The 27515-nt window shown below is 40.2% G+C and overlaps 1 protein-coding gene across 1 annotated transcript; it reads right to left on the bottom strand.

The window, feature by feature from the left end:
- Positions 1-452: 452 nt before the first annotated feature.
- il34 (interleukin 34) lies at positions 453-27243 on the bottom strand. The gene is made up of 8 exons (XM_041939736.1): positions 26977-27243; positions 19160-19385; positions 13766-13869; positions 13190-13267; positions 12736-12813; positions 11721-11828; positions 7876-8059; positions 453-4998 (listed from the first exon to the last, which is right to left on the bottom strand). Exons 2-8 carry the CDS (start codon positions 19203-19205, stop codon positions 4955-4957), a joined length of 642 nt encoding a protein of 213 aa, XP_041795670.1. The 5' UTR covers positions 19206-19385; positions 26977-27243; the 3' UTR covers positions 453-4954.
- Between the last annotated feature and the right edge of the window lie 272 nt (positions 27244-27515).

Here is a 27515-nt window from a genome sequence, read left to right as displayed (position 1 = left end):
ATTTCACATTCTTACTGATAGGGGCCAATCTGATGCATATTGACCTTTGACAATAAATACCTGCAAGCCTATTTACATGTGTTTTCTGTGTGTGAACTTTATCAGATTATATATAGTAATTTACTAGTCTAGTAACCACAATCTAGCTAGCTTCTCAGTCAGAAACACAAGCACATTTTCTCTAGGTTACAGGTACAGAATACTGTTGAATGTAATTTCCAGAGTTGATTTGGTATTAAAGAGAAAATGCATGTTCATTTTCATTATCCTACCTTCTGAACCAATTTGCCAAAAATCTTCTATACAGACATTTTTATGTCTCTGTCTTAACAACAATAGATATGTAGGTGATCTTTAAACAATGTTTTAGATAAATAGTATGACCAACACAAAATTGAAAGACCTGCTTTCCGTTTCATTTCACACTGGACACAGGGTTAGTTGATAAAAATAGCAATTTAATTTTTATTTCTTTCACAAAAGTATTGTCACGTAGCAATATACATTTCCAAAAAATAAATAAATTCAATATCTTGTGTATAAAAAAATCTGTTTCTACAGACTACAGACAACAGTTCCACATCAATGTGTTTGCAGTTATCATCTCTCTGTTGTTGCCAGTCCACTGTGGGAAGTATCGGTTTATATTCACAGTGAGGGATCTGTGAATACACCTTAAAATGCTCTTACGGTTACAAAAGTACAACCATATTGTACAGTTACATATGATTGATAAAGTATAAAAAAAATACACTTACTGCATTTATAGCAATAAACGAATAATAATCATTAATCTGTTACATCATCATAAAGCATCTTTTGCATATGAGGACCTAGTTTAATCCATTAAAAACCTGTGAAAGCTGTCAGTGAGTTCTATCCAGATTCAAGCTCAAGGCACTGCTGAGCATATAATATAATCATTGAGCAACATCATACTCCCTCCTGAAGAGTGACACGATTAGGCTTGCGAGGCTTGAATACATCACATCATCATACATCATATGTCTGTGAAGTTAGGAGTAAAAGCATAAACTGCAACTATCTTTCATACATACAATAAGTTTTCACAAATAGATGTGCAGTCTTGAAGGTAACTGAATGTTCTATGGGACAAACAGGATGAACCAAGAAGTGGAACACCACATTTCTTATTCAAATAGTGTAGTGTAATGCCATTTAATGTAAACAGAATTTGAAAATTACATTTCTAGAGTGTGACTTTGCATATTTTATTTGTTTTGGTTTACTTATTGAAATTATACCTACTTTCATGTTTGGTTAAACCACAAGACAAAACAACCAATTGTTCTATTGGCACAGGATTTCAAATGCCTACATGTGAAATATGCTATCATAAAAAACACAGTTAGCCCAAAAGTAGTGAAGGCAAAAAGGTATGTTACAACATAAACCGACTAAACCAGCAAGTCAGGATCTGTGTGCAATGAACCAGGTGCATTGAGATAAAAATTGCCACCAGTGCAACTCACATGTAAAAACGTGGCTCTTAGAAAAACAGTGAGCGCATGAAGTAGTGAGCAAAAAATCCTGAACCTTTGACTATGCCCACTTCTCTAAATAGCCCAAGTGGCAACCTCTAACCTCCTGGGCTGAAAAATGAAGCATGAAGCATGCTGTGTAGTTCCTCAAAGGCCACTTGCGGCTGGCTCCAAAAGCAAGTCAATCCCCATCGCCCCATATTAAAACGCCTGACAGCAGAAAAAGCATGTTTAGTGCCGGTCTCTATAACTAAATTCCCCAACGGTACAGGGGTACATTTTTATGTAACTCACAAGTTTAAAATGGTATCAAAGCTTAATGTTCTGCAGAATTATGAGCATTGCCGCTTCGAGTGACAGCAAGCTGCCAGGCTTCATTCAGCCTCTACCTAGTTGCCCAGGCCGTGCCAAGATGGTGATGGCCAGAGCCACTGTCACTAAGCCTCACAACGGCTCTTTAGAAACATATGGGTGACTTCATGGAAACTACGTCCATTGTTTTATACAGTCTATGTAAATAACTGACCCAACCCACCTCACTGTGACTGACTGGCTGCAGTAAATAGAGGCCTGAAAATAAACACATCTCACCTAACTTCAGAAAGCTGAAGGTGATGATATTCAAGGCTGAACTGTGGGCTGTACTATCAAATATTTTAAAGACGGAAGGAATGTCTACTACACTAGGGCTCATTAAATAGAAACTGTATCTGTCAAATCTATTTTCGATACAGGTTGACTAATAATGCTGAAAGAATTAAGGAATTATACATGACATACATCACAATTTCCACATATTAGTCCTAATCGCCTAACCTAAAGCCTTTTACACTATCAATGGTAGGCTTTATACCCTTTCAGTTGAGGGCTTTCTCTGTTAAAACAGACACTCAACCATCCACTAAGAGACTGAGTCTGATGGAGTTAGCCCATTAGGAGGAAGCACGGTCTTATTTTTTGGGTCTTAGAAGTGTTACCTAAATAAGAAAAGTGCCTCACAATCAGTTCAAAAGAATCTCAGAAGGTCTATCGTGTCACCTATGTTATACAGGTCTTCATTTCACATGAACTCACTGTGAACCACCAAGTGGGGTACCATCTTAACAAGCTTGTCAACATCTAACCCTAAATTAACTTCACTATCACTGATAATCAAGTAAGGCATGCAAATTATCCTATCTTGCCTTGTTTTTACACACAGTTATTTTAAATGTTTTCTTGTTATCCTCATTAAGATTGGATGTCTGTCCTCCTCAAAACCACAAATATTTATGAGTCACTGAGTTAAGGGAAACTTTATCATCTGCAAAACACTGCACAACAATTTCTTAATTATTTGTCCCCTCTTGTAAATTCAGCAAATTTAATACATAAAGTTATTCTTTTCTTTGTATAAGTTTGTAAGTTTGTCCTGGCACACTGCTGTATCCATGTGTAGATCAGTTCTATGCCTTGTTAACAGCAGATCACACACAGATGAGTGCGACACACAGCATCTCACACACAGTTATTTCTCACTGTACATCATTCATCCACCCTTAATGCTTTCATTTTTCACACAGTTCTGTTGAATAGCACATATTGTGGTGTTTCATAGCACAGAATAGATATATCATCAGTAATTAGAGGCATCTCTTTCAGCGTTCTCACAACAACTTACCATACTTTATATTTAATGTTACCAAAAAAAAAATCCTGTGTCAGTGTTATCTTGCGCCAACACATTACATGGATTGTGTTTACATCTATGATCTGAACACAATGCAAGCTAGACTACCTGCAGAAGTGTCAGACAGATCGGTTCACATTCTGATCATGACGCATTTACACCTCGCATTAACATGCCTTATTCCTTATATGAATAACATGTCTGGATGCAGACCACAATTTAATATCAGGTGTAAATGGGGTCTATATGTTAAATAAGTGTGGACATATGCAATTAAACTTTATGAAATGAGCAAGTTCAGTCAAACGTCAAGGATGCATTCCAACCCAGACAATACAGATGGCCTTCAGGTGATCTACTGCAACTCTCTGCAGCCATCCTGACAACAATGGCTGAGCAAAGCCAACTGAATTACTCTTTTTCTTTGTGCAGGATCATTTCTACAAAAGCTGCCATCACTTCAGTATTTGACAGCTGTGATCCACTGATTTTCTGATTTTTGTTTGTTTTTCATTCAGTGTTCAGTTGCACTGCCTTTCTCCAGAGGTTTCCCCCATGCACATAGAATTGTTTTTAGGTTGTGTGATTGAACTGTTGCTGATATAGCCCTGTAAAGACCATGCATGCATTGTATGTGATTTATGTTATACAAATAACGTTGAAATGCCTTGAATTTTTTCACAGATTTGCATTGTCATTTCTACATTGAGCTTCACAGCCAAAGTGCTTATTAAACCAAAGTATGACCTCTGTAATGCAGTTGTTTGTCCTAATTCCTCAAAACCTGGCAATACATTTTATTTAACAGCAACAAGTTGGCCTTGAGTGGAATTACACACATGGAAAAAAAAGCTGACACAACCTTAGGCACAATCTCAGAAAAAATGGCAGGAGATACTGATCATGGTCAGAATTTGTTGGAGTAAAACTAAAACTTGGCAGTGTAAAAGATATGAATGTTGAGAATAACTACTCCATATACGTAATGTCTGCAATGGTATGGAGGAATTCAACTTTCTTGCAGGGATTTCTAAGATTTTGACTGTAATGATACTTCATAATTGAAATTCTGATGGACATCAAATATTCAAAAGTTGCCTGATGAAACTCCATAACACATCTACAGTAAATAATTAAATGCATTGCTTGGATGGAGGGAGATGATTGTATGGGTACAGTATTAAGTCAGATGAAGTTTATAAATATTATAACAATCTTGTTGGTCTCTGAAGTGAACCACGCAGGTCCACTGGAACACGTCCCAGGTTTTATGCATAGAGATTTAGCAAATCTGTGATGTCCTCACTCCAGGTGGAGTGAACCCTTCCCTGACAGGAAATAAGAAGCATGTGGCATACCCTCCTTCTTTAAAGAATCCACCTTAGAAAACAATTTATCTAGAAAATGAAATGGAAGGTTGCAAAACCACCAACCATAACAACCCTAAGTTTTCTGAAACTGAAATTGGGTTAACCAGGGTTTTAACCATGTGGGATGGGTTGTTGTAATGTAACTGTTATTGTGTTACTACAGTACAATGAAGTACCACAGAAAATGCCATTGTCATGTTCCTCTGTAACTGACCCCCCCCCCCCCAATCTGTATATGTCTGGGTTGTTTTTTTTTAAGTTATGAGGTCCAGAGTCATGGAATGTTCTGTTATGCTCCTAAAATGACCATGAATACTGTTACTGTACCTAAAACATTGTCATTTTAAGCCTCCATCATGATACCAGTCCCTTTTCAGTATCACCTGGGACAACTTCATCCGCCTGTCTTCCGCTCAGCTTTTCTTCCTGCCTTTCCTCCAATAAGAAACACTACAGTCTGAAAGATAGAAGAGAAGAGAAAATTCATTCAACATTTGCACCTTCATTTCTCACCAACTGAGTGTCTTGTTGAGCCACTCTTAAATATTATTCAGTGCCTCTCACCACATGTTTTATTGTCACATAATGAGCCTGGGCCACTCTGTGTCCCTCTGTATGGATATTTAGTATAAGCTTTAGCGCAGAACTACTCAACTTCAGTGCAGAATAGTGCACTGGATAATGCAACTAAACCTGCTTTTAAGCTACTGCTACATTTTGTTAACTGCATTTTTCTGCTGTGTTCATTTCACTGGGTTAATATCGGAGAAGCAACAGGTCTGCACTGTGGTGTGTATTAACTGTAAGGCCACCTGTCAACTCACTCAGCTGAGGAGGGCAGTGATGTCTTGCTCCTCATCACTTTGTCTTCTGCTACTGAAATGTGTCATGTGTTGGCTGCTGTAGTGATGACTGTTTGTGCTATTGCAGCATGCTGCTAACAGATTCTGTGATTATGACGCACACTGCCAAACAGTATTTGGAGATGAGATGAACCATTAAACAGTAAGATTATCAATTTCAATTAAAGCTTTAAATGTTGACTGCCATATTTAATCCCTCTTGCAGGGATCTAGTGGACTGAAGTAAAGTCGGAAACATAACAGTGTTGCTCTGTTTTTGATGTAGGCAATCACACGTTACACAACGGGATGCCCTCGCTCAAAAGCCTTGGGAGTATTTCAACAACAGCTCTTCGACAGGCTGTACAGTGCAACATATATCTCACAAATGCTATGAAGACAACGGTCTGAATGACATTACCATAGTAGCACCTGTGTGATACAGTTTGTGATGTGTGTGTGTTGTTATTTTACTTGGTAGTTGTAATCTATGATTGATAAATCTCATTTCCACCATTTTACTGATATGTAACTTAAATAAAAATTATCTTTTTTTTTTCTATCTAACATAATTCTCAGTACCAGGACAGTCATGTTATCTTAAAATAACAATAAGTTCTTGTGATACAGCAAATTCAACACATTTGCATCTGTGAAATGTTATTTCCTCTTGCTTGGTTTTGGCTCTTCTTTCATTTGAACGACCAGCTGGATGTGTCATCTACTGTATATATCTATGAGCAACTTGAGCCAGAGTAACAATTTTATACTCGTGTTACGATTTTGTGGTCTGTGCTACATAACTTTCAACCTCTGTCACACCAGTGTTATGTGCAAAAAAAAAAAAAAAGTTGCCCTGCTTCATCCATTTGGTGCCAAATCGCTTTCTCAACTAAGGTGATTGTTACACACTTCAGGCCTCTTTGGTGTTGTTATCCAACAAACCACTCTCAAACCCTTGCCCCGTTTCTACTCAGCCACACTCTGCCATCTCTCGTCTGTCCTCAGCCTCTGCCAGCTATAATCTCCCCTCCACTCCATCTCTATTCCCCAGTGTCTTACAATACATCTTCATAACCTCACCTCACCTCTGTGTCTGTGCCTTGGACTTGGGTCCACCTTGCAACAACACCACAACACTGGAGTTGTGGTGTTGTTACAGTGTCATGCAAAACTGTGATGTGCACTTATGTGTACAATTACTCTGGATATGTTAGATACATAGAAAATGCATTAGCTCTGTAGGCATTGCATGCAAATGCATGCACAAATAGGAGCCACTCTTTCAGGATGATATGAGTGAACGTAACCAACACATGCACCAATTTGTCTTGTCACATTTTCTGTTGCCTTGCAGCTTGTTGAATGTAGACAGAGAGCCTAATGGCTTTGTCACACCAGATGCACACTGCTCAAAGAGCAGAGCTACTTACACACCTGTCCACACAAACTCCACACAAAACAAAATAAACCACTGGCACTTTCATCCCACTCAACAAGTAGTGCTGTACACTGTAAAGAAGAGGTTGCAAATGTAAACTGTACCACAGGACTGAAAACGAGGCTCATCTAACTTAAATTGCTTGTTCAATTTTAATTTTAAAGTTGTCTTTTAGTGCACTCTTGCGCAACCAAATCTCCTTTCAAATAAGACATGAATGAATGAAAAAGTCTATTTTGTTGACAGTATTACAGTAGTGTAAGTATGATTGCCCCCATTCCTATTATTTTGGGATGTCAGGAACAGTTTTACCATGCTTTCCAGGACGTTTTGGTATTTTTTAAAGCTTGTGCTAATATGAAACATGTGTGTGACTGTGTGTGGCAATGTTTTTGACAGGTAAGTATTTTCTGCATGCAGAATGATATCATGTCTGGAGCCACAAAAATGGAGTGGTGAAGGCCCCAGCATGACCCCCAGCATCAAAGGCTTGGCTATGACTTAAAGCAAAAGAGGACACTTAGACAACATCCTCCACAGTGAGGCTGAGCAACAACAATTCTGTCCTAACTAAATTCTGTTCTGTTCTTGATTGACGAATGTGCATGTGATGGTGTAGGTTTTACTTCAATTCTGATTATTATAAAGGCAAAGAACACTGAATCCACTTGAATCCCAAAATTTTATTGTCAGAGGCGAAAAACAGAACAGTATGTTACATACAGTCATTGACCACTGCAGAGGAGATATCATATATATCATGATATATGAAGACATGGTGAGGGTGTGAAAGGAATCCTACTATAAGAACCATGAAGATACCAAGGTATCCACTGTTGTGGATACTACTATCCATCAGTGTGGAAAAATGCACATTCACTATAACACGTTTGCTTTGCAGTTTCGACAAGCTCATCATTTTTCTTTGCTTTAAGATGTTCTTTACACAGCCTGTTCTGTTTGTGTCCAAGTCTCTGTTATTGTAGTAATTTCACATTAGAAATAGACCACTAGAAGTAGTGTCACTGGAGGGTTTGCACTTCATACTTACAGTCCTGCTGCACTTCTGTGCTGGCAAAGCACTCGCTGAAGAGGCAATGCATGGTGTGGCAGAAGTTGTCCATGAGGGATTTCGGGGAGGCAAATCGCCATCTGGACTGTGGCACCCTGTCAGGCTCTTCCGTTAAATGATCCCAAGTGTCCTGGATTGTTTCTGGAAGCTCCTGCTGGAAGACCTGGACACACATGAAAACACACACAGACACACATGCAATGAGTGAGAATCAGCCAGGTAAAGGCTAAATGCAATCACCAAGTGGCCGTTGTTCTGCTGAGGAAATGGATCTGCTCATACACAAAGTGAAAGGGTGTGAGCAAACCATCTAGGGGAGTAGCAGGAATCCACCAAAACTCCCTTAGGTGAAGCATCTGAATAATTAAAGCAGGGCCCTTAAAGCAGGAAAATACAACGCCATTGACTTTAGACCAGGTTTCTGTTCGTCAATGGCACAATCGCTTTCTGCTGCCTCAAGATGAATGAATACACCAACAATAAGCTTGACCACACCTCATTATAAGACCAACCTTCCCATGGGTGCACAGACACTTGCACAGGGTGCAACTACATTTGCTATTGACCTCTGGGTCATATATGGCCTGCAAGACCATTTGAGGCAATTCATAAATATAAAAAACTAAAGTCCCTTAACATAATACACATGTAGCGTTGATATCATGTCAATGCATCATGGCACCTGAGAGCAAAATGTAAGCAGACGCTGAGTGTGTCACACTTTCCAAAAGAAATGGACAAACAATTTTTTTTTTGTTGTTCAAAGTTAGCTTGTGGGAATTCGCTCACAGTGATGACAAAGGTTAATCTCAACAGCTTCAAACATGCTAAACTGGATAAGATGCAAGGACAAATGTGCTAAATTGAAATTAACACCCTTCAGCAGAGTATGGATGCCCAACAAGACCACATTCTCACAGAGACAGTTTATGCAAGCAAGCTACCAGGAAGGTCCGGTGTTTCCCACAAACAAACCCTGGGTGTCCCTGGAACTAAAAGCCCTACTGAATGAAAAGAAGAGGGCTTTTAGATCTGGGGATAAAATGAGTGAGGAGGGTGGAGAAGGACCTGAGAAGGGAGATAAGGAGAGGCAAGAACCGCTACAGGAAGAAGCTGAAGGAGCACCTGCCGGGGGAAAATGCCAGAGAGGTCTGGAGAGGCCTGAACATCATCTCTGGCCACACCAAAGACAGTGGGAGGGGCCCAGAACCTGGAGACCAGGAATGGGCAAATGAACTGAATCTGTTTTTCAACAGATTTGATTCCACTTCTTCTGGGGAGGATCATACTGAACCACCTCTGTCACCTGGTGAGCAGTGAGCTGGACCCCCTACAGTTCGCATAGCAACAAGGCATTGGCATGGAAGACGCAGTCATAAACCTACTGCACAGAACTTTTTCACATCTGGAGAGCACTGGGAGCACAGTGGGGGTCATGTTTTTTGACTTCTCCAGTGCTTTCAGCACAATCCAACCATCACTGCTGAGGGGGAAGCTGGAAGGAGCCGGAATAGACTGTCACCTGGCTGCGTGGACCACCGACTACCTCACCAACAGACCACTGACTGTTCAGACTGTTCAACTACAGCATTGTTTAACTGTCAATTAACATAGCACTGTGTTGATGTTGTTTCACATCGCAACATCACAATCCTACTGTCCTACTGACCTTTATTTGTGCTTAACATTTGCTAACATCTATTACATACATGCAAATATTTGGTGCAATATTACTTTTTTTACTGTGCTTATATATTTTTTTATATTTTTTCTACTGTGTTATATATTTAGTTGATTCTATTTTACATTCCTTTTTATTGCCTATTTGTTCTTTTTCTACATGTCCTTTTTTATTCTAGCTATTATTCTGTAACAACATAATTTCCCCACCATGGGATCAATAAAGTTATATCTTATCTTAATGGCTAAGAAGCTGAAACCTCATCCGGACGAAGAATTTGTGAAGGAGTGCCTTGTTGCTGCTGAGGAGCTGCTAGCAATGGACAAAGTAAAACTTTTCCAAAGTGTCAGTTTGTCTGGAATAATTTCTAGAGATGAAGGGAAAACCTGATGTGGTCTGATGTGACACAACTCAGTGATACAAAGTGTCTGTGTGATTTGGCTGTCATGGTGGACATTACTTGTCATGTCTTGTCGTGTTTGTTGAGTTTTGTTCACTGGCGTCATGTTGTGTCTTGCACTTCCTGTTTTATTGTGAAACCTAACTTTCATCTCGTTTCAGGCCCTTGACTTCCTGGTGTGTTCCCCGACTGTCTGAATGTCTGCCCCGCCCTGATTGTCTCCACCTGTTCCTTGTTACCTTGTGTATATATTGTCTGCGTTTTCCCCTGTCCTGTGTCAGATTGTCTTGTATAGTCGTTGGTCCACGTCAGTCCTGTCCTTGCTACCTTGCATTATTACCTTGCCTAGTTATTCAAGAGTCTTTTGTTCATCGTTTGCATTTTGAGAAACCTTAGCACCTTTAGTTACCGTTTTCACCTTTCACCATTTGTTATTGTTGATGTTGTTGATTTCCAAGCGTGTCTGAGTCTTGCATTTGGGTCCAGCCTCAGTGTGCCTGAGCGTCTTGACAGTACCAAGTACCTCTCAGAGCTGAATATCAAGCTCCAGCCAGATTGTCACCTCTCTGCTTTCAAATTTCTTTTCGCAAGTGCGAGTGGAAAGAGGGAACACTGTGTTCCTACTCTGCAAGAACAAACGTCTGCGCTGATACGCTGCTGAGTGTGAAAACTCCTTCAGGCATTCGCTGAGAGGTTACAAGACATCAAAAGTCAACAAAGGGAACTGAAAATATTTGCTCACCATTTAATGTGGAACCAGCTGATCTGCCTGACAACCTACAACATCAGATCATTAAGTTGCAAAGCAAAGACCTACTAAAAAGCAGACAAAAAAACCAAACAGAATTTTAAAGACTCAGTTCTGCTCAGGACTAACTGATCCAAACCTATAAAAGCAGCCGTGAGTAGCATCATCATCATCATCACCACCATCTGACATCAGATGACTCACCAAAGAGAAACAGTTCTAGCCATTGCAGAGATAAGGGCCAAGGCCACCCTGATATAACTGACCCTTCATAAAGTCCCCCCTCCTAGCTTATGAATGCTAATGTTAAACTCTGAGTCAGTCGAGAAAATGGTCTCCTGCTAATGTTTCCATGAGACACAATTAAAACGAGAACCCTGTAAAAGGATCTTGAATATGTACCTGATGGCAAATGGTACGATGCAATGCTAGAAGACTGAGACTAAAGCTACAAGTCCTAGGCATAAAATCAGCATCCTCACCAGTTGTTGACCCATGTAATAAGAGAGAACAGCATTGTTTTTATATTTCAGTGTAGAGCTGCTTCGCCCCACATATGTACGTGAATGTCCAAAATCCATGTCTGACATTTATAAACTGGTCTAGAAAGTATTTCTTATACCTGTTAAAGCAGGGTCATCATGGTATAACAAAGAAGTCAAAGAGGACACATAAATTCAAAGTAAATAAGCCAGCACTGATGAGTCACCATGGGAGAAAAATTAGATTTAGTGGACCTTCCAAGTACTTTCCTGCAAAATTTTCCTCATACCCACTTCACAGAATGATAAATGAGTCTCCTAAATTCACTTTCACTGAATTCCAGTTGGATCAAAGATAAGGGCCACATTTAATTTTGTAATGATAAGGACATTAATTCAAAATATTGATAAATAGGATCAATATCCTCTGAGTACAGTCTGAGGGAAATTCATTTACTAGCTGAATTGCTTAATTTGAAGAGTAATTTAATAGAGGTGTGGACCCTAGCTTACCTCAGCGTGATGCGACAGTACAAAGACTCCCTCTGCGTCCTTGAAGCGTCTTTCCAACTCAGCCATGTACGGTCGTGAAGGATGTCTCTCTGTCATAACTCGGATAATCTGAAATTTCAAATTCTCTTTAAGAGTTTTGTTTTTCACAACAAACAACATGCACTGCTATCTCATCCATTCAGACCTTTGACTCCTTGCACACAGACAAAAATAAATGTGTGAAATATGTGTCAGTGTTACTTATATGAACAACTTTAATAAAAGTCACAATGGAAAAAACAGCATGGGAACAATAGGTTTTCCCAATACCCACACATGAAGCATTTGCAAAGGCAAGTGTCTACTTGTCTGTAATTGTCAAACAGCATCCATGTGCCTGCTGAGACTGTAAGCATGTGAATTTCAGAACAGTATTTTATTTCAGTAGATTAGGGTTAGATTAGGCTCTGACATTGGACAAGCCTATGATGTAACACATGTGCGGATGGAGGCATGTTTGATTTGTTGTTTTTGGCAAAAAGATTATATGGGCTAAAACCCCAGTCCTTGAGTTTTTGATGCCTTAAGTGTATTGGCCACAAAACAGGAAAAAAGTGACTGGGTTGGGGGTTCAACTTACACTGAAATCCAGGGCCCCCAGCAGTTTCAAGTCAGTTCTGCTTACAACTCTGCCAGCAGGCACACTGAGAGGTCAACACCAAGCCAACCACCACACAAGAAGATTCTCAATACTTTACACAGGGCTCATTGGAGGAGTATTTAATCAAGCAAATTTTCCTCTCAAACTGGTTGTGCTCTTAAGCGGTTACTTACAATGTCATTTCATCTCAATTGAAATTGAAGACAAAAAATAAAATTAGTGCACACAATTCAGGTCGACTGTGGGAGAAGGAAAATGGTCCCTTAACTAGTTTTAACAAATTACACAAAATATTTACAGCGTAAGTAAAATAATTGTTTTTGGACAAAGTCTGAGAAATTGCATCTGTGCACAGTCTGTAGTCTGTAGTCCTACCTTTTTTAACACCCCTTGGTTGACCTGGAACCACAACCTCTGGAGAACTAGCTCATCCAACCCCTCCACCTGTAACCTCTGATGGGTAGATGAGAGAAGTGTAATCAGCAGACTACGTGAATACGACATGAGGAAGAATAATAAAGTTTGACAAATTAATTTTAATATTGCATCAACATGTGCACAACAAAACATCACCATATAGCACTTAACAGTGTGTACATAGAGAGGGAAGAAACAAAGAGGATGGGGAACACGTAAACTATGGAGGTAGGTTCGGGTTCAGGTTCTGGTGGAATTGTATTATTGGTGTCTCTGTAGTAAAGCCTTTGACTGGTGACATAAAGTCACAGAATTGAAGTCTGGCCTTGTGGAACTTGTAAGGCATATGGCATCTGAGGAATCTCCTCGACCATGTCCTCCGACAGGAAAGGGACAGTGCTGTGACGCTTACCATTCTGCTGATGTTTGACAGTTTAAAGACTTCGTTTTGATGAACCCTGATGCTGTAGTTGATGGGGAAGTTGTGCTTCTGTAACTCAAAGAAAAAGACAAACAATTAGCATGTGCATTTCATTAATCAGAAAACCAATATATCTACACAGGGAGCAGGTCCTCTTTCAGAGTACTGTAGCCCAGAACAGAGGCTCCAGAGTGCCTTGTTTTGTCTAGTACACAATATCTACTACTCATGTAAATATAGTTGTAAGAATATGTCTTATGTTAACCTTTTACTGTTATCACTATTGTCATTATTGTTGGTTCTTGTAATTGTTCAGTTGTCTGGGCAGAAGTGGAAAAAGCTTCTAAAAATGACTTTTGAATACACTGAACATCATACACAGATGATATTTAGAATGCATTTGTTTGTTTTCAGCAGTCATGATTGTTTCGTACATTCACTTCCACTTCTCTGGTCCCTCCAGCTGGCCCAGAGATTAGGACCACCGACCCTCCACGGGCAAGGTGACTGTAGAAGTGTTTCCACATTCACTGAAACATACTTGCAAGCATGCCATCATTCTCTCACCATGTACCGTCGTCTGTGGCTGAGGCTGTCGTTGAGTGTCTTCAAGGGTGTGCACATGCTGGCTGGTGTCGGGGCCATTTGAACAGGTGCTACTAGAAACAGGCCTACAGAAACAAAGCAGGGGAGCATGACATTTACTACACATCTTTTACAGAACATCAAATGATGTACATGTCACAGAACTCTACACATCAGTCAGAACATCAATTATTCTCATAGGTAAAAAAAAAACCTTATTTTTGCAATGACAACCGGCAACACTGATGAAGCGAATGCAGCATAATTTTTAGAGGTTTGGTCAGACTCATTCTTATTTTTCACACTGCCTGTGCCTGTGCCTCAGTCGTGTTTTTTTTCCCTGATCCGAGTCCTTTGGTAGTGAGTATCTGATGAAAAGTCGAATCCAATGCTTATATACATATACACTCAGTGGCCACTTTATTAGGTACACCTGTCCAACTGCTTGTTAACACAAATTTCTAATCAGCCAATCACATGGCAGCAACTCAATGCATTTAGGCATGTAGACATGGTTAAGACGATCTGCTGCAGTTCAAACCGAGCATCAGAATGGGGAAGAAAGGTGACGTATTTCAGAAACTGCTGATCGACTGGGATTTTCACAGACAACCATTTCCAGGGTTTGCAGAGAATGGTCAAAAAAAGAGAAAATATCTCGTGAGCGGCAGTTCTGTGGGTGAAAATGCCTTGTTGATGCCAGAGGTCAGAGGAGAATGGCCAGACTGGTTCGAGCTGATAGAAAGGCAACAGTAACTCAAATAACCACTCGTTACAACCGTGGTATGCAGAAGAGCATCTCTGAACCCACGACATGTCGAACCTTGAGGCAAATGGGCTACAGCAGCAGAAGACCACACCGCTTGCCACTCCTGTCAGCTAAGAACAGGAAACTGAGGCTACAATTTGTACAGGCTCACCAAAATTGGACAATAGAAGATTGGAAAATCGTTGCCTGGTCTGATGAGTCTCGATTTCTGCTGCGACAGTCAGATGGTAGGGTCAGAATTTGGCGTTGACAACATGGAAGCATGGATCCATCCTGCCTTGTATCAACGGTTCAGACTGGTGGTGGTGATGTAATGGTATGGGGGGTATATTTTCTTGGCACACTTTGGGCCCCTCAGTACCAATTGAGCATAGTTTCAATGCCACAGCCTACCTGAGTATTGTTGTTGACCATGTCCATCCCTCCACAGTCACCAGATATCAATCCAATAGAGCACCTTTGGGATGTGGTGGAACGGGAGATTTGCATCATGGATGTGCAGCACAAATCTGCAGCAACTACGTGATGCTATCATGTCAATATGGACCAAACTGGAATATTTCCAGTACCTTGTTGAATCTATGCCACGAAGGATTAAGTCAGTTCTGAAGGCAAAAGGGGGTCCAACCTGGTACTAGCAAGGTCTGCATCAGTTTGAAAGCTGCTGCAAATTGTTCACCATTATTGTGCATGACGACCAAAAACTCCACGGTACCTTTTCATATTGCTTCAGCATTCATCTAAAGGGAATGTTGTGAAGAGTGGCAATGACTCCCCAACAATACATTTTTACACTCTGTTGGTTGGCATCTCTAAAGTGAGTGAATGAAAACTCACTTCTTACAGTTCAGGCAGAGCCTGCTCCACCACTCATTTGAAGAAAGAACAACAGAGTGGTATCACCCTGTGACAGGGCTGCCTCACTGATGTGGTGACCTTCGATAAAGAAACAGAAGTTTTACATTTTGCTACAAACACATTGGCACCTTTAAGCATCTTCGAATTTGAACCACAGCAGACTGTAGTTCAAGTTTAAAGACATGTGTTTCTGCCAATGCGTTCCACCTGTTTTGCTCCCCACATGGTCCGTTTACTGTTTACTTGCATGCTGCCAAAGCCCTTTCAAACTTGATTGGGCTACTACTACTACTCAGGCTACAAACAGAAACCAGAGTGCTTCCCGTACTGAAAGCTGGTCCCTTGCCTAAGGAATGCTTACATAGTTTTGTATGTAGTCATGCCAATAAAGCCACTTGAATTGAACTGAGAGAGTAACAACCTTTTATGAACCTTATTTTGCCAAGTGGAAGAATAAAGCAATTCAGTGTAATGATTGCTTATTTTACATTCCTGTGCATTAAATGCAGATGGCCACAACCAAAATTGAAAACACATTGTATGCACAAGTGGATATTTGCATTTGCTTAGGACAAGAAGTCACAAATGCTTCACTATCCTGGAAGTCCACATTGTATACAACCGCCACACACTTGATGACATTTGTGCCTCTATCATGACGAGCTGTCAGTTATTGTTTTCTCTCTGCTGAAATCTGTCTTCCTTGTCTGTACAGAAGACCATGCTCCACCCAGAGCCTAAAATCTGAAAAACTGGTATTTAAGTTTATTTACTTTATTGATCCCAAGACTGGAAAATTATTCTCTGCATTTAACCCATCACTGGGGAAACACACACATGCAACATGCATCATGCAGTGAAAGACACACAACCAATAGCCGCTTCTCCGACCTCTAGGCCACGGCTGCCCCACGTGTGTCACACACAAGTTTAAATAAGAGTGAATGAACATGGTCATTCATTTACATTTTGCCATAATCTGTGCTTGCCACGTCCCATTTATGTTGAAGGTTTTCCTTTTGTTTTTCACGCCTGTTTTATGTTGAAGATTCTCCTTTTGTGTTATCATAGTCTGTTTTTGTCATGTCCTGTTTTATTTTGAAGGTTCATGTTATGTTTCTTTGTTTGCTTTACTTCCTGTGTTTTCTCGCCTTTGTAATTGTCTGATTTGTTTCACCTGTGTGTCATTCGTTGTCCTCCCTTGTGTATTTAAGTTTGTGTCTTCCCCTCAGTTTTTTTTGGTCGTTGTCTGTGTTACCCTCCATTGTCTGAGAAACCTTATCATTGCCCTATGCCATTAGTAAGTGTTTTCCTTTGTGTTGTCTTTGTTCATGTCCAGGCCACGTTCTTTACACGGTCTTTAGTATTGTCTATGTTTTCTAGCCATGCCATGCCCATGTAAGTGTGTTCTATGATTGTCTATCAGACCATCTACAGCCATTAGTTTCTTCTCATTTTGATAAGGTACAAAAGAGATTTGATTTGTTCATAGTTAAAAATGAAAGTTTAGATGCAGTAATTCAGTCTGCTGACAGTACTGGTTTTTATACAACTTATGTGCTTGTTCATTGTTGTTCTCCATCTTTAGGCCCATCTCTCAGACCGTATTTTGGTAAAGTTTTATTCATGTGCCTGTCCCTCTTTTTACAAACAGTAGCTGTTTGATCCACAAAAGAAGCACCATTCAGCAGTACTTTCAATATTTGAGTGTGGACAAAGTTGTTGTACAGATACACGGTGCAGCTTTCACAAAAGTCAACAGTACACAACCTGGCCAGCACAAATGGGCTGAGAGCCAATGTGTGCATGTGACTGGTGAAAGTTCAACATTTGGTAAGACAGAGGATTATCACTTTCAAGTATCACCAGACAATTTCATTATTTGTAATGTTAGCTAATTAGCATGAAGTCACGCAAACACTTGCTGCTGTCCCCTTAGCGCACTCTATTTCATGAATTATAGGTCAAAATAGACATGAGTACACTGTAGAGTAGCACAAAGTTTCTTTTTTCAAATGATTACGTAATAAAGTTGTGCTGTTCCCACTCATAGTGCTTGACTACATTTACATGCGACAATGATTAAACTGTGTTAAAATATATGGTTATTATGAGCAATAAACTCTGTTCCTTTGTGATCACAAATATCCAAATACACTGCTACTCCAGATCCACTACTGCTGAGTAAAATGTCACTTTCTTTTTCCTTAAACTTACTGTACATAGAATACCTTATTTTTTTTAATAAAAGTAAATTGTTTTTGTGGTTTGCACTGTTATTTATTCTTATTTGCACGTGTCTTCTGAAGAGCTTCTGTAAAAGTGAATTTCTCCAGTGTGAGATGAATAAAGTTTATTTAATCTAGGGTCATGGTGAGGTGACTGGTTTAAACGTGTTTGTTTCGTTATTTACAGCCTGTTGCTGTTGGTGCAAGATGAAATCAAGATACAACATCAGATACAGCTTGAAAAATTCATTGTGCACTGACAATGTGTGGCACTGTCAGATTAGGTGCTCTTGTTGCCTGCAGGGGTTCACATTGTTGAATGAAAAGATCTCATAGGAGTTATGAATGACAGATATACATAAGCATAGTAACAATATTCTAGCATGTCTTAATACAATACTAGTGGTCACCATAATTTGAAGATACACTTGAAGAAATGGAATGTGATTTTGCAGAAATGTACTGCAGTTGGTACAGCTCCATGCCACCTTATACATATTGTATATATTGTTGGTCTATTTGAATATATGTACATACTCGATACCAAAACTGCAAGTTGCCACCTCTGCAAATGGGCTTCTCCTCTATATTGGCACATGACAAGCCACCAAAACACACACAGGGCATGACAAAAAACATCACCAAATGTCAAATATGAAAATACAGACCAATGACTCTTTTCTTTCCTTTTCCTCTCTGATAAATCTTACACTTAGGGCTGGCTCAGGCTTGACTTGGACCAGCCCCTAGCTATGCTGCCATAGGATTAGGCTGCTGAGGGACTTCCAATGACACACAGAGCTCCTCTGTTCTTCTCTCCCTCTCCATCTGTATGTATTTCTGTCCTATCAAGGCATGTTACTGACTTCCCCGGAGTCTTTGTGCTTTCTGGTCTCGCATGTTCTAATGGATAGTGGTTGAACCTAGATTGGGGATTTTAGTTACATATTCTGCCGTGGCCCTGCCGGACATCCACTGTAACTGCTATTACTACTAGTCATACTTTCATTATTATTAGATCAATAGTGTTGTATTATGTACATATAGTATCTGTTACTAATATGTAAATATATCACACATAAATATCTCATATATGCATATACTATGCAATATATACCACGGGTAAGTATAGTGGATATAGTAGATTTTAGCTATACGTAGTATTACTACTAGCTCTACGATTAGAGCTACCACTGGTACTGTGATTGCATTTCTTTCCACCCCACGACCCCTCCCGCTCTTCCCTTCTCTCTCTCTCTGTCTCACCCGACTGGTCGAGGCAGATGGCCGCCCACTCAGATCCTGAATTTCTTTAACATCTGCACTTGCTCTATATGTAAAGTGTCCTGAGACAACTTCGATTGTGATTTGGCGCTATATAAATAAAATTGAATTGAATTGATTTCAGAGTGCAGTTCAATTTAATTTTTTACTCTGGGACACAAACAAAAACCATCTCAAAACAAATTACAGTGGCAAGGGCACACACATTGCAAGCACACTTGTGTAGACGTCTCTTACCCAGAAGGCCTCCCAGCAGGCAGACTGAGGTGGACATTTGGACCATACTCTTGGGCTGAAGTATTTGGCTCCACAGCGCTTTTAACCCCCACACACACTCCTACAATAGTGGTGTGTACAATTCTTCATGGGTTGTCGGGCTTCACGTCGTCATTGCATTGTTGGGCATCTCTGAAACATGCCAGCTGCAACAGATGCTGTTTTGTTGCTCTCTGCTATTGACAGTCTGAAAACAAGAGACAAAAACTAGTCAGGGAGCCAAAAAGAAAGAGAGGCAAACAATCAAACAGATGGGGGAAAAACTGGCAGTCGACCTCACTGAGATAACAGATGGACAGAGAAGGAGTTCAAGGCAGAAAAGCCTTGAAAAATGTTTCCACATTGTATTCATAAACACAGAACTACAAAAATGTTTGCACCAAATGCTGGAAATTTTTGTTGAAACACAATGTTAAAATATTTTTTCAAAAGCTTTTGATCTATGATTCGATTGAATTTAACTGAAAACTATTTATGAATAAATAAAAAATTTCCAATTAAAACAAATTGTTGATTAAAGGTGGTATGGAAATTTTACTTTTCTTGCCGAAATTAAGCTTCTTTCATTGTGATGGATGAAATGCATACATATACATTTTGTTTTCATATCATATTTACATAACCTGCACCAAACATCTGCTGTTTGGCACCATAATTTACATATGCGGTCAAGTTGTTGGAGGAACAGGTCAGAGGAACGTGGGAAAAGAAACCCTGAGGTGCATCAGTGTTTCCTCAGGAGACTGAGGGTATGGTGTTAAATACCATCTCACCTCTTGAAAATATTAAGTGTGAAGGATAGCAAATCTCCTGCAGGTGGACATCCATGCATACTGTATCATACACGGTATAAGATCATGTATCAGTGTTTCCACTTCATTCGTTCAGTCACAGCGGCCTGCCAATGAATTTTCACTCACATGGTGATCCCCTGTGCTTAATACTGTATGATGTCTTACCAAATGTATTTGACAGCAGGAATTCTATAACTCAAATAGCATTATCACAGCAGCACTACACTAACACAGTGAGTGCAGAGTTTACTTCAGATTGCTAGTATATTGTATGGAACTGAGACACACTTCTGACAGAGCCAAGACAAATATCATACAGTAGATGTATTCAGCACTTAGCCAATCGTCTATTGTTCTGTCTTTGGTTATAGATGGTGCATTGATGTTGGAAGCAAATAGCTAATCTGAGTGAGAAAGATTTGATGGAAGAGAGCATCCCCTTTCCCTCCAGGATAAGGCCCCGCCATTCCTTGGCATGGTTGGGTTCTATTAGCAGTTCTTTGCAGGATATTCTTGTATCAAGACCCTCTTCGCCCTGACGTCTAGTGCAAGGAAGCCACGGAATGCCAACTGTAAAAGTGTGACCAGGGAAAACTCTTCTGCTGACTGGACACCCGAATGCAGGTTGGCTTTATGAAATCTTAAACAGGCTTTGCTGGATTATGCACACTAGCTCATTCAGATTTCAGTAGACCTTTCTTGCTATCTATCGATGCCTCTTCTAATGGCCTTGGTGCTGAGTTGTCTAAAATGGCTGAGGGTTACGACATTGCACGAGCAATAGCATGTGCCAGAAAATCTCTCAACAATGCCTAGTCATGCCATCCAGCCCACAGTCTTTAGCTCTTAGCAGTCAAATGGGCTGTTTGTGAGAAATTCAGCCATTGTTTGAGAGGTCACAAATTCATTGTGGGACAGATAACAAACCACTGATGTAGCACTGGGTCCATATTCAGACTATTTTTGTGCTAATGTGTTTATTTTATGGTTACTTCAGCCTACTATCACACATACTATTACAAAATACCATCCATCCATCCATTATCTATACACCGCTGAATCCTCTGCAGGGTCACGGCTGGGATAGGCTCCAGCCCCCCCGCTACACATATAGACAGAAAAACATGCACACCACTCATTCACACCTACGGACAATTTAGAGTCATCAATTAACCTCAGCATGTTTTTGGACTGTGGGAGGAAGCCGGAGAACCCGGTGAAAACCCACGCTGCACAGGGAGAACATGCAAACTCCACACAGAAAGATCCCAGGTGTCCTTACCAGGACGTGAACCGGGGATCTTCTAGCTGTAAAGCAATGCTGTACTTAATTTATCTGTACCCACCATGTGCAATGATGGCAATATCTTTTACAGTCCTCTTGTGGCAATATATTTTTAAGTTTTTTTTTAAATGTACATATATATCGTTCATTTTTATTTTATTGCAACCATATCAGTGTGCTTAATTACAATAATGGTAGCCTGCTCGGCTGGATAACATGGCTACCTTGGATCTAGCAAGTTTGTTCCTTGGTTAATTCAGTTATTGCACACACTGTTTGTTAGACAGTGTATCTGTGACAGGTGATTATATCACCGTCATCGATCATGTGGATAAGAACAGTAAAAAGAAAGCATAACTGCAGATAGCTAATTACTTAATATATTTTTTTGTTGAAGAGCTGACATGTGAAACTGTGGGAGACTGACTTTGATGACCTTGCAAGCAACAAGGCATGCATGTAATGATCAGAAACAGCTCTCTGTATCTTCCAAAATAATCAGAGCATGGAATCAAAACCTCTGAAAAACAAAGTCTGAACATTTTAACCTTACTGACTGTCAGACTACATTTGTTTTAGCTCAGTGTACCTAATAAACTGGAAACGGTATATAGGCTTCATAGAAACATGCCAAAATTGTACATTTTAAGAGAAGTGGAGTGCTAATACCATATCCTACCAACAATAACCCAAACAAGCTCTGACACATTTTGGCAAGTATATATGTATGCACATGGGAAGTTACAGAGTGTGTGTGTGTCTGTGTCTGTGTGTGTGTCAAGGGACAGTCCTAATGCATTGGAAGAGATAGAAGTCCAAGTCCAAGACTGCATGACCCTGTGGTGGGACCAGCTTTAGGGAGAGAGGATCTGTTACTTAAAATGAACAAGGCATGAAGAATTGTATTCACTCTCTCTAACTCTCAAAACAGTCTCGAGCCAACTGCTCGTGCATAACCACAAAACTGAAGTCATATTTTCAACAGTTGTTAGACAGAATCACAACCCTGTGACTGTTACTGTTACTGTGACTATTAACAGTGAAAAGTTTTACTTTGTTCCCCCGAAAATACGGCTTGTAGACTTGTCTCAAGATCTGATACTGGTGATTCCAGTATGTTTAAATGACACAATTATTGTGAAATATGATGGAGAATAAAACCCACTTCATAATGATAGTAAAAGAGAGATAGAATAGGGATGAAAAGAAAGACAAAGCATAACATGAGATGGAAAATAACACCAAAGAATAATAGTAATAAAATAGAGGTAAAAATAGATTACACAGAATGCATAAAATCAACTAAAATACAACAATATAGCCAGAGGCAGAGCACAACATTTTCAGACCTGTATCAGGAACCAGTAAAGGCTAAAGTGAAGAGATAGGTTTTTAGCTTTCTTTTAAAAATATTCAGTTTCAACTGGCTTCCCTGATATCTGTAGGCAAGGTGTTCCAGAGTTTCGGGGCATAAATGAAAAGGCTGCAGTAAAGGCCAGTAAATAGTGAGTTACAGTAATCGAGTCGGCTTGAATTAATGCATGAATCAGTTTTTTTAGCACCTTTTTCATTTAAAAATGGTCATATTTTAGTTATGTTTCTGAGGAGCAAAAATTAAGTGGATGTGGGACTTGAATCTTAGATCTGAGTCTAGCATAACACCAAGATTTAGACCTCAGATTTAATCCAGGGACTGTCCAAATCTAGAGATGTTCTTCAGTCCTCTCCACACGTCTCGCGCATTGTTCTGGGCCAGCTTCTCCTCCAGTTTCTTCCCATAATATAGTGGAGTAGAAGCAGAAAGCAGCAGAAAATGAAAATGCTCAAGTAAAGTACAAGTACCTCAAAATTGTACCTAAGTACAGCACTTGAGTAGTTACTTTCCATAGTAAGTGTGGTCAATGACACATCGTAATCAACGCACATTATGCATTAATAGTGACCAGAAATTGCTGCAAATATCTTCTCTCCTCAGCAGCTGTTTGCTGAAATCATTCAAGCCGGCTGACAACATGGATTTGTTTGGAAATACTGAGAGTTAGATGAACCGTGTGACTGACGAGATGGAAGAGTGTTGTAATTCCTTTTTTCCTTTTTTACTCAAGCCAGGGGAAACTTTCATCATTCCATACTACTGCAGATTGACAGGAATTCATCTGTCGCCAAGTGTTTGCTCATGAGGGAGTTGTTGGCTCTCTGTAGATAAAGAGTTTGGTCTGTACCTGCTCTGTATGGAAAGTGTCCTGAGACAGCTTGGGTTGTGATTTGGCGCTATATAAATCACACTGACCTGAACTGATTGATTTACTCATCTGTTTCTTGTCATTTGAGAGGTGACCTCGCTGTTGTTGTGTATCTGTTTTTATTTACTGTCTGATGATTTGATATATTTTCACTTATTTTATACTGTATCCACTGTATTTGTGTGTCTGTTAATGGCTGTTTGTATTGAGGACACATTTGTGTGCATACATATGTGTGTGTGTGTGTGTGTGTGTGTGTGTGTGTGTGTACTGTATGTGTGTATATACAGTATATATTCTTGTGATACTATATTGATACGCAGAAATCAAATGTGACTCCTTTAAACCCAATGAATAAAACTGTAAAGAAAAAAAATTACAGTCACTTGGTCCCAGTGGCTGATTATACAGAATAAAGTCTATCTGCAGTTGAGAGGATGAGAGGAACCCTGTTCTGACCTATCATTGGGCACCATCTTGATGGCAGATGTGTCCCTAATTGTCTTGTCACATTTGGCACATAAAACATTTCACAGCAGCTGACAAACTACAGGGTAAATTTAGATGCAACTCTTGAGCAGAGAGCAAGTTAACAGCACACAACAGAAAGAAGATCTGAAACAATCACGATAAAAGTTGAAAAATTGCACACTGTCAGAGAGGGGTCAAGCCAATCCTCTGATCCTTTTAGAGACTCTGGTTTGTGGTGTTGTACAGCAGTGAATTATAGGTGTTCAAAGATGTTTCTCATATTTGTCTGACCCCGTCGGACAGACTTTTTTTTTAAACATCTTATGGAAAGCAGAGGCATACCCCATTTGATTTAGAGCAGCACATCCACGACCTGATTTCTGTGCCTGTTATTCCCATCCATCTCAAGCAAACTCCAGCGAAGTTTAGGAATGTTTCTGATGTTCTGGTGGAAAACACACAGGAATTAAGCTATACAAACACCAGTGAATGTTACTGATTTGTTGGACTCACTCAAATGAAAGCTGTCTATTTTGGGAGTGAAGATTTATGTTGTACTTCAACACATAAAAACTGATGATGGGTCAAGAATGTTCATCATAGCTAACTGATTTAAACATGTCTCAGTGTTTGTTTAATGTATATATGCTCCATTTATCTGTCTAAATTATAAGTCATTTGTTTTCTGCTCCCCTCCCTCACTCTTTGATTCCTGTTTTTCTCTCGTTAACAGTATAACTGTGATCACTTCAAGACTTCCTGAAAAGTCTTTAAATATCTATTTTTTAGTTAAACTTCATTCCAGTGAGAGTGCAGGATGATTAACAATAACAAACAATGACAAAGCAGTTTGTCAGGTTTTTCTTTTTCAAAGTGCCTCAAACACATAGAAGGTTTCCCCTGCTGTGTGCAATGAAGCAACTTTAACACATAATAAAAATAATGGCACCCGTGGACAGGTGATGATTTCAACTTTGCCATAACACGCTTCATTTTTTTGAAAGACTTGACCTTGAGTGATTAGCATGGAAACATAAATTAGGTCTGGGTAAAAACTGAATGACCTCAAAGTCAGATATAATTGGATTTGTTTTGCAGATTCTAAGGGGTCGAATCTGACCATTTAGCAAATTTTAATAATGCTTCTTTAACATTATGTTGCAGAGACAAACAAAATGTATTATTCACTCCATCCACGACTCCAGATGTCACCAGAGCAGATACAGAACACTACACTGCTCATCTAACACATCTGCAGCCTGAATTTGAATCCTGTTGTTTGTAAGACACTCACTGGTTAATCATACCAGTAGTCTTGAAACTGATTAGCTCATCTCAGGTTTGGACAACGAGAATTCAGTAAAAGCTGGGAACGCACTGTTGTCCTATACCAGAGATGATAGAACACAGGATGCTCACCCGGACAGACACAAATCCCAAATTTTGCAACAGTACATAAGAATCTGTCCTGAACCTCTGGCAACCTGTAGTGCATAAAAAGCTGCATCCTTTTTAAGGATGTACTGCGTGACCATAGGCCTACAGAATGAATGAATGAATACATGAGTAAGTAAATAAACAAGTTTTAGTTAGTATTGACTAGTGCTTCCCTGCCCTTCATCCTAATTATTTACTTGTTTATTTAGTAATCCTGGACTTGTAATATGCCCCATCCCCACTGCCCCCACCCACCTACCCCCCCAACAGTCTACATTCCTTCCATATCCATTCACTTCACCTTGACCTCGGCACTGCTAAACCTCATCCTAATTCCAAACCCCTAAAACCAAGCAATTCTAGCCCTGAACCCACGATGACTGGGTGAAACTGTCCTCACACTAAACCTCAGACTGCTCCTCACAAGGAGCCTGCACATACACACCACACACACACACACACACACAGCTTGGGACTGACTCAAGGCAGCTTCTCTCTTCTTTTCTCTTAACCTCCTCTTTTCCCTTTCTGTTCTGTCTTTGGACTTCGTGATTCTACATGGTCCTACAAGCCCAGCCTCTTAACCCACCAGTAAAAAAACAACAACTACAACAAAACATGATACATATCTCACTGACCCTCATTAGTGGCCAAAGACCTAAATACTAACAGGTGCTCAAACGGCAGTGTAGGCACTCATGTTGCAGTCAGATCTGTTGCGCTCTAGAAACTGCAGCAGAGATCCAGCAGGCTGAATAAGCAATGGTCACAGTCCAGGATCAAATAAAGCAGAAATAACCATTGTTTTTCCACATCCTTTCTAAAACACACGCTTTCCAACTGTATTAAAACTCAAATAAGCAGTTTGGAAAAGCTTGAAGTGCGTGTGGCTGCACGAACTTCTCTCAGCGTGCAGTGCTGTTTATTCTCAGGGAGGGACGTCTATGTTGAACTTTAGAAGCACGTTGCACACCATGCTGCCCTGTCACTCTCTGTCTTTTGTTACTGCATTGGAGTTTTTCACTTGTTTCAAGTTGCGCTGAACAGTGTTGTTCCAGTAACTTCAAGTAGTGTAATCCTAATTTTGCAAGGTGAACTCAAGCTGATATTTATACTGTCTGTCTGAACTGTTGGCAATGAAGAAGCAAATCCCCCATCTGGGATCTGGGTCTCGCCTTATGGTTCCTGATCTATGACAGCTGCAGAACGTTTTATGATATGACTGGTTGCATTACATGCAGGCTTAGCCACAGTGTGCATTTGCCTTGCAAACCTCGCCAGCCTCGTTTTATCGCGCTCCTCTGCCAGCAGTAAAGCGCCGCTTGAGCAATAAACAACTTACACACCTGACGAAAGTGAAAGTATTGCTGGACAACTTAATGCTAGAAGCTGCAAGCACATGTTTGGACACACACACACCGGAGCACATCTGTGTGTCCATGAGGGGAGTTTGACAATCTAGGCCTACATCAAGGAACGCACTCTCACTCACAAACACACACACACACACACACACACACACACACAGATACATAGGTACACACGCACCTCGACAGTCCCCTTTGTCCTGCTCCCGGGCTGTGCAAAGGCTGTATCCGCTCAGATGTGGCACGTTGTAATGAGTGCTTGTTAAATTAGAAAAGCCGACCCGATGAGAGTCCAATCATAAAATGGTCTGGAAAGTCTTTAAGGGAAGTCCATGACTGGCACCTTCCATCCAGCGGCTGCGGTGCGCTCTGTCAGTTTGTGGCTCTAAGTGCGCAACAGGCTGGCCTGCAGCTCCTGCCAGCCAATTTAAAGTGGCAGACCCGCATCCAAATGCAGCCTGCTTTCAAAATAAATGAGTACGCAACTCAGTCTTTTTGCGTGCCTTGCAGTTCTCCCTCTCTCCGTCTCTTTCTCTCACGCACGCACACCTTTTCCTCTTTTACGCAATTTGTCATCGGATTTTTATAAACAAAAAAGTCCCTCTGCCCTTTCGTTTCTTGGCATGTTGCGTCACTGTATGAACACAGAGGTGTCCGTCCGTTACGATTTTATTTTGAAAGTTGTTAATCGGAAGTGTCGGTCGGGTGTCTGACTTGACG

This window comes from Chelmon rostratus, chromosome 6 (assembly GCF_017976325.1).
Source record: "Chelmon rostratus isolate fCheRos1 chromosome 6, fCheRos1.pri, whole genome shotgun sequence".
NCBI lineage: Eukaryota > Metazoa > Chordata > Actinopteri > Chaetodontiformes > Chaetodontidae > Chelmon > Chelmon rostratus.
The sequence above is the reverse complement of the archived record's forward strand: the minus strand, read 5'-3'. Positions and strand labels throughout refer to the sequence as shown.